Raw genomic sequence first — 12,708 nt, forward strand, 5'->3', positions numbered from 1 at the left:
GGCAGCGGCAACAGCAGGAGAGGAGGTGATAGGCAAGTGAGTGGTGGGCCGGGGTATGGACCAGTTTGCTGAACCCCCACCTAAGACCGTTACCTCACCTTGCTTCATGATCAAGCTGGCCCTGCTGAACTAAGCCAAAGGGAATCCTCAATATATTCTGTTACTGTAGGGATCTTGAGACAGGTTGAACTTTTTACCTAGTCATCCCTAACTCAGGAGAAGATGAGCTAAGGAGGCTGCTTTTGCTTTCCAATAAGGTGAAATGTGACTCCTTGGTTTGTTCCGGGCTGGTGATTCTGACATTCCTAACAAGGCAGAGGGAGGAAATTAAGCGCATAACTAACCAGAAGAGGCAGTTTGAAATAGGGAAATGTCAGGGGCCAAGAGGAGAGGTGCACATGCAGTCAGCCTCTCAATTATTGATAGTGCTTATAAATAAATGCAGGGGCAGAGAGGAGAAGGTTACAATGCAGGGAGGGAGGCAGAGCATCTCCCAGCCAAGGAAGGGAACCCGAGCGCTTAGTTGTTCTAAAGGTCAGGCGGTTCTGCCTCTCCCCTCCCCTCATCTCTGTAAAACTCAGTGATATTTGAGTTGATGGATAGGCTTCCTTGTGTACCTGCCAGAATCCCGGGGGATTGGGCAGAGAGAAGTGAATTGGGGGTGGGGAATGCCTTTGGAAATGTGGGACAATGGACAATTGAGGAGACAACAAAATTAGTGGAGCAGCAAATTCCAAGCCAAGTGGAAATAATTCCCCTGCATGTGAAAATAAGATAGATGTGCCTTTAGCTTGGTCCCATCCTCCCAGCACTGGAAATTGAGCAAAGTGGGATGCTTAAACACTACAGGCAGGCTGGCGGAGTCCAAAGAACTTCACTTGGTCGTTTATGATTGCATCCACATCCATACATTTAAAGCAGCCCCGAAGAATCCTGGGAATTATAGTTTACCCCTTGTGGAGCTACAGTTCCAAGCACCTTTAACAAACCACAGAACCCTGGATTGTTTGGGGGAGAGCCATATTCTTTAAATGGGGCAATGAGATGGAAAAGCCACAATGTTCGAATGTTGCTGATTGCATGAGTAACACAACGCAGGTGCTCTGTTGCTTGATGATGGATGATGGAATGTGAGGGACAAAATTCTGCACACCACAGCCCATTTCTAAGAGTCCCCCCCTCTCTCTCACACACACACAGTTGGATTGAGTGGCAGTCGCTGTCTTCTGTTTTTTTTTTTTTTTAAATACATATTTATTAATACAAAGAATTCATCATTTCAAAAAGTATCATTTCCATACATAAAGCTCAAGAAAAACAACAATATATGACAGAAAAAGGAAAAAAAAATAAAAGAAGAAAAATAAAAAAAACAGAAAAAGGAAAAACACTCTTTCTTAAATTTATAAAGTTCCATGCCCCTCTGTCTTGACCTCCTCACATCCCCCTTTTTTGTGTTCCATTTTACTCCAATCAGATTCAGCAAATTCAAAACCTTGTTTCAACCATACTTAATGTTATATTCTAATTATTATGTCCCCATTTTCCATTTTTTTTAATCCATGCCTCATCTTATAAAATATGACATAATATTGTTCTATTCATAACCCCTTATCCTTTTTTTTCTTAGATTCTTCTTTTCACACACCTTTGGCCAAGGTCACACAAACCCTGTTAATTTTACTTCCCACATCCTATTGACACTCAAAGATTTTACAGTATTTTTGTAGATAGTCCTTAAACTTTTTCCAGTCCTGTTCCATCGATTCTTCTCCCTGGTCACGGATTCTGCCAGTCATTTCAGCCATCTCCATGTAGTCTATCACTTGCGTCTGCCATTCCTCCACGGTGGGTAGATCCTGTATCTTCCAATATTTAGCTAAAAGTATTCTTGCTGCTGTTGTTGCATACATAAAGAATGTTCTATCTTTCTTTGGCACCCATTGGCCAACTATGCCCAAGAGAAAGGCCTCTGGTTTCTTGGGGAAGGTACTTTTAAGTACTTTCTTAAGTTCATTATATATCATTTCCCAGTAAGCCTTAACTCTTGGGCAAGTCCACCAGAGGTGAAAGGCAGTCGCTGTCTTCTGGTCCATCAGAGCATAGGTAGGTAAATGGGATAGGCAGCTTTTGGAGATGTGAAGATGGCTGACCCCCCACCCCAAGAGAAGATGGCTATTGCTGGTATAAATTGCCACTGTGATTTCTCCAACTTCCTACTAGATAAAAGCTTTGCCTGGACTTGAGCATTCAGGAGCTGGTGAGCTTACATGCAGGCACCACTCAAGAAAAATGGAGGGGTGGGAAAACAGGCCTTTTGTCATTATTTTTTCAGAAGAGAAGGCCATAGCTCAGTAGCAGAGCATCTGCTCTGTATATAGACGATTCAGTCCCCAGCATCTCCATGAGTGGCTGGAATAGACTTTTGCCCTTGAGAGCTTCTGCCAGTCATTGCAAACAATCCTGAGCTAGATGGACCAGTGGTTTGAATCAGTATGGCAGATTTTTAGCAGCAACCCCACTATTTGAGGATGGGTAAATTCCAGACTAATTTCAGTGTCTTGCTTTGAACATTGGTCTTCTCTGTCTTTTTAACTTGGGGGGGGGGACAACAACCTGGTGTGCCCTTAGAATTAATGGCCAACATCCTATACCTACACCACACTTCTTTTCTCGGCTGTTGCTGAGCCCGCAGTGCCAGCCCGCCAGCTTGTTAGAAGAGGAGCCAGGACTCTGCACTGGGTAGGTGAGTGGGAGAGCAGCCCATCTGTTTCACATGGCAACATGACCAGAGAAGGCCACTGGAAATTCAGATGCTGAGAGAAACCTGCATCTTGGGAATAGGCAAGAACAGAGAGAGGCTTTTCCAGATGTAATAGGAATTGAGAGGACACATTTTCTCCTCTTGACAGCACAGCAAGTTTGGAGTTTGGAGCTACAGCAGGGGGCATAGAGCTTCGGGTTGAAGGTGGAGCTTCCTGCATTCTAGAGCCAAAAATTAAGACCAGCCCAATATACCTTGTAGCATGTTCCCTCTGGTTCCTTCAGCAAGTCAAGGTAGTATGTAGTATGCAAACCTGGCCAAGTTATTTTGACACCTGAGGCAGAACATCCCACTATAATAACAACAATTTGCTACTCTGCTACCAAAAGCAACTGCCTGAGGATGCTACCTCACTCCGCCTAATAGTAGGGCCGGCTCTGTCAGGAGATATGAATAGTTGCTAGAGGATGCACAACAACCTGACTTCTTCCAGGCCAGGACTATATTCTTGGGCTTGCTCCACTGTCTTTGCACATTGATTATGTGTATATCCCTTCATAACTGCCCAAAGAAGTATTTTAAGAATTGAAGGCTCTAATACAGGGGCAGGATTGACAATTTGAGAACCTGTATGCAGGAACCTGCCCCATCTATTAATGTTTGGCATCATTTGTGAAGGAGCCTATGTGTACACAAACTGTACTTGTGCAGTTGATGAATGTGACTGAGCACCCCGCTTTGGATCACAAAGCTAGGTCCTACCTGAACAGAGTTTTATATGCATGTGGGCTGTTCTAAAAGTCATGGCAAATGCACAGAGGAAAAAACTCTGTGGACATTGACTGACTATTTGCACACAGAATATTCTCACCCTATGTTACATATAAAAAATTGTATATGCTTCCGGTAAGAATAAGAAATCAGGATAACAAACTTTTTATAAAAGAATGGAAATGGTTTATTGAACATTTACAGATAAATTGTAAACAGATAAGAACACTGGCAGGATTATTGTAATAACTTGCTGCTTGATAAGAGTATATATTTAAAGTAGATGAATAAATGAGCAAATTAAGTTAATTTGGATATGCAGAAGATATTAAAAATAAATTTAAGGAACCGCGGAAAGTGGGGGAAGGAAGTCAAGTTTTTGAAATGTTAAAATGATTGTTAAATTAGTGAAATGTATAAAACTGAAAAGCATAAATATTTTTTTAAAATATTTTTTTTATATGTGTTGCCACCAGTGAAATAATTGGGGAAGTAGCTGTGTAGAACAGGGGTGAAATGGGGAGCTACGGGCCCAGGGACTGAATGTGGCCCTCCAGAACTCCTTACCTGGCCCTCATAATTCTCCCCAGGCCACACCCTTCACTGGCCCTGCTTTGCAATCGCATTGTCTTTGGCCAGTTGGAATGCAGCTTTGAATGTCAGCCTAACCTATCTCACAGTTGTTATGAGGATAAAATGGGAAGAACTATGTATGCCACCTTGAGATCCTTGGAGGAAAGGTAGGCCATAATGGTACCAAACAAACAAACAAACAAAAGCACTGAAGCACTGATTACTGAAATTATTATTAACAGATAATAGCAGACATGGTATAACAACACAAGCGGTATTAGACGTACATGATATTCAGGTAAAGGTAAAGGGACCCCTGACCATTAGGTCCAATCGTGGCTGACTCTGGGGTTGTGGCGCTCATCTCGCTTTATTGGCCAAGGGAGCCGGCGTACAGCTTCCGTGTCATGTGGCCAGCATGACTAAGGCGCTTCTGGCGAACCAGAGCAGCGCACGGAAACACCGTTTATCTTCCCGCCGGAGTGATACCTATTTATCTACTTGCACTTTGACATGCTTTCAAACTGCTAGGTTGGTAGGAGCAGGGACCGAGCAAGGGAGCTCACCCCATCGCGGGGATTCGAACCGCCAACCTTCTGATCAGCAAGTCCTAGGCTCTGTGGTTTAACCCACAGCACCACCCGCGTCTCATGTACATTATATTACTTACTTCCATTGGAGACACAACATTCTCCTACAAACCTCAGTACTGATAACTATTGTAATACCATTCTGAGTTGTGTTTGTATCTACTTTTGTGGAGAGCAGGGAACGGCACTTGTTTTGCATGTGGCGTTTCTCAACCAAACTGCAACTGTACTTTCTACAGCCGAAGGAAATACGTACTGGTATTTCCTTCTGCCGTAACTTTGTTAGATACCACCTGTGTGGGATTGTACAGGAAATTAATTGACGTCCTAGGAATTTTGAGTGTGAATATTTTACTCTGGAAACTCCCAGAAGAAGATCCAGGATAGGTTAGAACTGATGCCAGTTCCTTCCTTTCACTTTGTTGTATTTAATACCAGGACTCTTTTGAACAAGTTTTGTCTGTAATAGGGCTTGGCAGAAAGCTCATTGATCAAATGCATCTGGGCTGGTTTTGGGAACAAAGGCAGAAAGAAGCCTGTCTTCTGTGTGAAACTGCTGGATCCTGTTTTACCTATTAAACTAGAACTCTTCCATGTTATCTGCCTTGGCTGAATGCCAATCATCAATGCTGATTTGCATTCTTCAGTTTTCTATGTCTAATTCTAATTTCCGTGTCCTTGTATAAATATTCATTGCTTGCTTTAAGTCCCCCTCTTAGTTTGCCTGTGGTTGTAAATGTGCTCTGTGTCTCTTCTAAGCTTTGAAATACTGCTGGTCTTTATAAATTTTATGAGCGTTCTCAAGGATGCTCTCAGGGCTCAAGGACGACAGATAGAAACATATCAGAGTAACCATGCTTGCTTGCAGCTTCAGCTTGTGTCTCCCTGTTTGGCTTAAAACTAAATATCCTTAGGATTAGGACTTCATTCAGATCTGTTTTAATATAAGAGGAAAGAGAGGTTTCCCCAGTCTCATCAAAGGGAGACTTATACTTTCTCCATTTAACCATTTAACTAATGGGCTGGCTTCAAGTTATGGGGCAGCACAGTATGATTGGCACTCCCGAGCTGCCATCTTCTATAGCAAAAGCCCGGAAAATTATCTACCAGAGGGTAAGTAATTTCTTTGGATGGCTTCCTTTAAACATCTCTACTAGTTATTATTGAATATCTCCTTGTTCTTAACAGGGATAAAAATGTGTTCTTTTGTTCTCTAAATAAAAAAGTGACATTTAAAAGGGGGGGGTGGAATCAGTGGGACAATGTGATTACTTATGTCCCTCCTCAGGAAGAGTTCTCTAGGTCAGAAAGCAGCTGGGGGGATGCATTTCATTTGCTTACTCGGCTTACTGAACCCTTGTGTGTGGGTTTGATACTGCCTTCATTGCATCCTAGTCTTACTAAATCCAAAGTTTTAAAAGAACGATTAACATTCAGGTGTTGTTTGAATTGCTGTAGAATGCTATGTTCGGGGGACTGGGGAAGGTGAGAGAAAAAACATCCATTAAAACCCAACACTAATTAGGAGTTGGACCCTTTAAGTCCTCCCACACCCACCTTCCTGTCCACTTAGATCGGGGGTGGGGAAGCCCTTTCCCACTTTCCCCAGAGGTTCATCTGATGTTGACACAGGAAACGGTCTTCTCTGTGCTAGTGCCCAGTATGTGGAATCACCTACCTCTTTGGCAGTGCTTTCAGGCTGACCAGACCATTTCACTTTTAACAGGTGATCTGTGATCTGGCAGCCCGGCATTTAAATGTGGCATGATCCTCCATTTTCTGTTGGTCTTGGATTTGTATAACTGCACTGTTGCTTTCCTTGTTACACTTTTTGTAGGGTTTGTGTGTGTGTGTGTCTCTGTGTGTGTTTAACATTATTGATTTGAGCTCCCTTGGGAGGATATAAAGTTAATGATGATAATAATAATAATAATAATAATAATAATAATAATAATAATAATAAAGGTAGATTTTAAAATTGTCTCTGTAAGCCACTTTGGTTATCTCATGATAGAAGTGGAAAGCTGGATATAAATCTTTTAAGTTATCATTATAATCTATGAGACACTGGTATTCTGGTTGAGTATTTGGAAAAGTTGTATTACCGAGTCAGGGAAAAACATGCTCAGATCGATAGTTTAATACAAGTAGTGAGCTGTCAATGGTACATTACGTATTCACTGATGGGTACTGTAAGAGAAAACCAATGACTGAAGATTCAAGGCTGTCACCTACTGGTAAGTTTCAGAACTGATTACACCTAAGTATTGATTATGATAAATAGGGAGGCTTTTCTTGCTAATGAGTTGACCTATAGCTGGTGTAAATTTTATTGTTTCACCCTTTTCCCTTTTCAGACCCACTTGGCTAGGAAAAGTTCTGTCCATGCAAAATGCATGGAAAAAATATTGCCTTCTGTGGGCAAAGTATTTGGCGTGCTTTTTCTTCCCCTTTCCTGTCTTCTTCCTCCTCTGCTCTCACAACTTTAGGGGGGTGGGGCGAGCAGGAGTTTCTAAATTTATTTTCCAGTTGATGCTTTGTACAAGCTTGTTAGATATACTTGAATTGTCTCCACAATGGGGAACAGCATAGAAAATCTTAAAGGTGCCCATTTAAAAACAAGTGCCATGGTAACACATAGTAACCATGTACACCTGCATGATTTTTGGTAGCGGGATTATTTTAAGGAGGGGTGGGGAATCTCAGGCCCAGGAACTGAATGTTGGCCTCAGGACTCTCCCAAAGCCACATCCTCTGTCCCCAGGACACGCCTCTCAATATCCCTGCTCTGCGCTATTGAGCGCTTCTGCCTGGCTAGAAGTGCCAGTAAACTGTGACAATGCCCCTAGCTTGTGTCCAAGTTCATATGTGGCTTTTGCGTGGCTGGAGTGCTCCTTCCAGTTTTGCCTCTGGTTCCAGCCCCAACCAACCACCGCCACCCAACCACAGCAAGGCTGGCCTTGAGAAAGTACAACCCCAGAGCTGGAAAGGAAGCTTCCCATACTGATCAGATAACACTGCCCGTTAGCAGCTTTTAAGCATTTTAACAAACCTAGACAGCATCTTAAAAACCAGAGACATCACCTTGCCAACAAAGGTCTGTATAGTTAAAGCCATGGTTTTCCCAGTAGTGATGTATGGAAGTGAGAGCTGGACCATAAAGAAGGCTGATCGCCGAAGAATTGATGCTTTTGAATTATGGTGCTGGAGGAGACTCTTGAGAGTCCCATGAACTGCAAGAAGATCAAACCTATCCATTCTTAAGGAAATCAGCCCTGAGTGCTCACTGGAAGGACAGGTCATGAAGCTGAGGCTCCAATACTTTGGCCACCTCATGAGAAGAGAAGTCTCCCTGGAAAAGACCCTGATGTTGGGAAAGATGGAGGGCACAAGGAAAAGGGGACGACAGAGGACGAGATGGTTGGCCAGTGTTCTCGAAGCTACCAGCATGAGTTTGACCAAACTGTGGGAGGCAGTGGAAGACAGAAGTGCCTGGCGTGCTCTGGTCCATGGGGTCACGAAGAGTCGGAGACGGCTAAATGACTAAACAACAACAGCTGCATGGAAGCAATCTTTGGCAGAATCCAAGGCTGTCATGTAATAGGAGGACAGAAACCAGTTTACATGGATCCTTGGCATCAGCCCTTCATTCCCAAATAACTCAGTACAGTATATGTGGATGCAGCAATAATGCAGAAACCTCAGAGCAGCCAACTGGCTGTCACTTTATTGCTGCCATCTCAAGCAGTGTTTAAACGAGATGGAAACTACCCTTCAGTGTAGTTATATTATGGCCAGAAACTCAATAAAGTTATTATCTGGGTTGACAAGCCCTTGGCTGACACTGGAATTAAGCAGATCAGAGTACAAAAGCAAGTGAAGGATTTGAGAAGCTGTGACTTGCTCTGCCACCCAGTAAGTGTAGGGAAATCGCTCAGCTTAGCAACTGCTGTTTGACAGAGGGAGGTGCCTCAAGCCTCAGCTTAATGGGTTGAGGACTGCTCCGCACTTCACCTGTAAACCATCTGCAGAGCTGCCTCTGCTGGGGACAAACAGGTACTCTGGAAGATTGAGAAGCCTACCTTGCTCCACCCAGTGACTCAGTTGCCACCAACTGTAAATACTTCCCCTGTAAACAGAGCTTCAGTTGAGTGAAAGCAAACAGGAGAGGAGAGGAAGAGAAGTCTTCTCCACAATCGCCCTAAAAATGCACGTAACAGAAGGGCCCAGAACCAAGACTCCAGGAACAGGTGAGTATAATTTATTCTGGATAGGGATGCTGGAGAAGTCAATCAAATGGAAATGGGAGCACAAATCACCACTATTGGCACATTCATTTGAGGTCAGGAATGGAAATCTTGTAAGCAAAATACATGTAGTATTCGGTATTGATGGGGTTTTTTGTCCAGAAATTTATGTAAACCATTATGTTTTTTTCTGCATTGTTTTTCATGTTTCCCTTCCATTGAAATGCATTGAAATTAATTGCACAATTGATTACTTTGGTTTCGGCCTAGATGAATAATGTAGGTTTTAGCAGAAACTGAACTGTAGCAGAACAGAAAGAGTGCTGATTGTGATAAGCACAGGACAGGGTGGAAATTGCTGCCTCCTTACATTCCTTACTGCTGAATAATGGTCTGATTCAGGGATAAGTGCATGAGTTGGAGGATGAGCCTTTTAAAATGAACTTCATCCTGGGGGGATGGAGCTTGAATGAAGCTATAGCCATGTAATAGTGTCACAGAATGGCAAGCTTCCCCTTTTTGTGGCCATCTCATATATGTGCTTCTGCTCTGGCTTTTGCTTTTCCCAAAAGGGATGTCCCACTTGAAAACCATAGAGAGACATTCTAGACAGCAGTAGTGAGTGGTTGCTAGGCAACCACATTCTAGAGAACAGTTTAGGGATGGGCAATGTAGCCAAGAAGTGGAAAAAGAGATCTGAGTTTTTCAGCTGCCTGAGAGGAGCCTGTGTTTGGGGATATGCAGTGTACAAAGAGATTAAGAAGTTCCAAAAAGATGCAGGATGTGGACTTTGAGGTCACCCAATGAAACCAATTAACTACAGGTGTGAGACGGACCAAGGGAAGTACTTCTTTACACAACCTATCATTAACATATGGAACTCATAGCCACAAGATGTGGTGATAGACCAGTGGTTTTGATGGCTTCAAAAGGAGATGATACATTCACAAGGAAAGGTCTATCAGTATGAAACTTCCATGTTCAGAGACAGTTAAGCTTTTCATATGGTCATTCGGAGATAAGGCTTGTTTGTCCAAAGGTAACTTGATGAGTGTCTAACTCTAAATCAAAGAGTGTAAGAGTGGAACGGCTCCAAGTTACTGAAGATTGACTTTTAGACTCATTCAGTTACTTAGGTTTTTGTCTTCCTTTTCTGTTGTGCTCCTTCTTTACATCTGGCTCCTTCCAACAAAACAAAAACTTTCCTCTCCCACCTATTGCCTGTTGAAATGCAGAGAGAAAACAGGGAAAGGTGCCACAGAAAAAGTGAGGCCAAATTCAAGGAAAACATGCAGTTAAATGCAATTATCAGTCAAAAGAATTTATTTTCATTTCTGTTTTACCATATGGTTAAAGATGCTTTGAAATTTAAGTAGGAATATTTACCTTACTGTGTATTTTTTTTAAAAAAATTATTCGCATTTTCAAAAATGGGAACAGAGAGCATACCTTACTATGTACTAAATAGCCCCTGGATTGACCTTCATGTATTTTAAACTTTCATTTATAGCCCAACCCTCCCTGAAGCTCAGGCTGGCATGCATGGTTCCCTCCTTCCATTTAATCCTCGCAATTATTATGTGAGGTAAAAGGTAAAGGTAAAGGTACCCCTGCCCGTACGGGCCAGTCGTGTCCGACTCTAGGGTTGTGCGCTCATCTCACTCTATAGGCCGGGAGCCAGCGCTGTCCGCAGACACTTACGGGTCACGTGGCCAGCGTGACAAGCTGCATCTGGCGAGCCAGCGCAGCACACGGAACGTCGTTTACCTTCCCGCTGGTAAGCGGTCCCTATTTATCTACTTGCACCCGGGGGTGCTTTCGAACTGCTAGGTTGGCAGGCGCTGGAACCGAACGACGGGAGCGCACCCCACCACGGGGGTTCGAACCGCTGACCATGCGATCGGCAAGTCCTAGGCGCTGAGGTTTTACCCACAGCGCCACCCACGTCCCTATTATGTGAGGTAGGTTAGCATAAGTAGTGATTGGCCAAAGGTCACCCAATGAGCTTCATGACTGGAAGTTTGAACCTGGGTCTTCCCAGTTTGACACTCTAACCATTACATTAGGGGGTTGCTATCATGTGCCTTCCAGTACCTTTCCAGGTATCCTCGGGCATCCCCATTCAGCTGTAACAGTGCCCCCCCCACATCTCCTCCAAGTGTCCCTGTCAAGGTTGACTAGAAGACTCCTGCTGGTTTTCAAATATTCTCAGGGACGGACTTTGGTAATCCTTCATAATATGGCGCCCTGCGCGAGGCCAAAATTTGGTGCCCCCAAATAGATCTTCTGAATTGTGGATCTTCTCAATTTTGTGTCCCCCGCCGTTCTGCGCCCTGTCCAGGGTGGAACTGCCTGCACCACGCTAAGTCTGGTGCTGCTATTCTGTTTGCTGTTACTCCACCCTTAGATATTTTCACTGCTATGGAATGTAGATATTAGTTCTGCTTATCTCATGCCTTGCTGTGACATGCTCTATGGGGAGCTGGCTTCAGGCAACAGGCCAATTGGCCGACCAACTCTGCATTACGAAAACATCTGCAAATGTGACATGGTGGCTGGCAACATCAACCCTGCCGTGTGGGAATCCCTTCCAGATGACTGCAGTGCCTGGAGACAGTCATGTCATGTATCCATAGCAATGACCAGAGAAAGAATGACTGCTGGGAGGAGCACAGAAAGAGCAAACACCCTGGTGCATCTGCAGCAGCACAACCAGACACCTACATCTGCCCCAGCTGCAACAAAACATGTCTCTCCTGCATCGGTCTCTACAGCCACAGCAGGCGCTGTAACCATCCAGCAATTTGACTTCACCCCCAAAGGCACACTCCTCCATTGTCTCCTGAAACAGATGGATGCCAGCCATGGCAACAAATGTTGTGGTGTTTTCTCACTATCTGGAACACTGTATTTTAAAGTAGAGTGTTGATCTATCTTCACTTTCTGATTAAAGGTTTATACATACTGTTATAATGGTGTCCTTTCAAATGTTTCCTCTTCTTTTTGGAATAATAGAATCATAGAATTGTAGAGTTGGAACGGGCCCCCAGGGTCATCTATTCCAACCCCCTCCAATGCAGGAATCTCAACACGTGGTCCCCGCATTCAATTTGAAACCAGGCCAGACCCTGCTTAGCTTTGCAAATGTGCTAGCAGTTTTATTCTGTTGCTTTTAAATCCGCAAAGCCATATCTTGTGTGTAATATTGTGTGTGTGCGATATTAAATTATTCAGACCAGTTTTGTATGCATCCCCCAAGATAGTGTTCACATTGCATCTGAAGCACAAGATTAAACACACACTCACACACACCCTGCCCAGCCTTCTTATTACACACATGGATGGGATTGTAATATATGGAAAGAAAGAAAAAGTCATCCTCAAAACACACCAAAACTTAAATGAGCATTAACAAATTACCTCACAACAATTGCAGGTATCCAAATCTTTCAAATCTGAAACCTGAAGAAAATACTGAGAGAGACAAGCCATTTCTCAATCTCAGCAGAATATCTTCCTCACGGTGTGGAAAGTGTCATTATACGCTTTTCAGAGTAGCCATTTTAGTCTCTTACAGAAAAAAAACAACCCTCATTTTATTGCATCTTAAAGACTAACCAAACTATTAAGATATGACTTCAGGTGCATCTGATGAAGTGAATTGTAGTCTAGAAACATTTGTGCCATAATTTGTTAAGGTGCCACAAGACTCTGTTATTACATGATTTACTTGTGACTATGATATGATACCTCCAAAATGTAG

General features: G+C 43.3%; 1 protein-coding gene across 4 annotated transcripts in view; it reads left to right on the forward strand.

The window, feature by feature from the left end:
- Positions 1-8,809: 8,809 nt before the first annotated feature.
- The window catches only part of LOC310758337 (uncharacterized protein), a 30,932-nt gene continuing 27,033 nt past the window's right edge, over positions 8,810-12,708 (forward strand). For all 4 annotated transcript variants that reach the window (XM_083604461.1, XM_083604460.1, XM_083604463.1 and 1 more), the window contains exon 1: positions 8,810-8,948. In XM_083604461.1, the coding sequence (XP_083460587.1) occupies positions 8,906-8,948 (43 nt within the window). In that variant the 5' untranslated portion in view covers positions 8,810-8,905. The remainder of the gene's footprint in view (positions 8,949-12,708) is intronic.

This window comes from Podarcis filfolensis (assembly GCF_964270895.1).
Source record: "Podarcis filfolensis genome assembly, chromosome: 3".
Classification (NCBI taxonomy): domain Eukaryota; kingdom Metazoa; phylum Chordata; class Lepidosauria; order Squamata; family Lacertidae; genus Podarcis; species Podarcis filfolensis.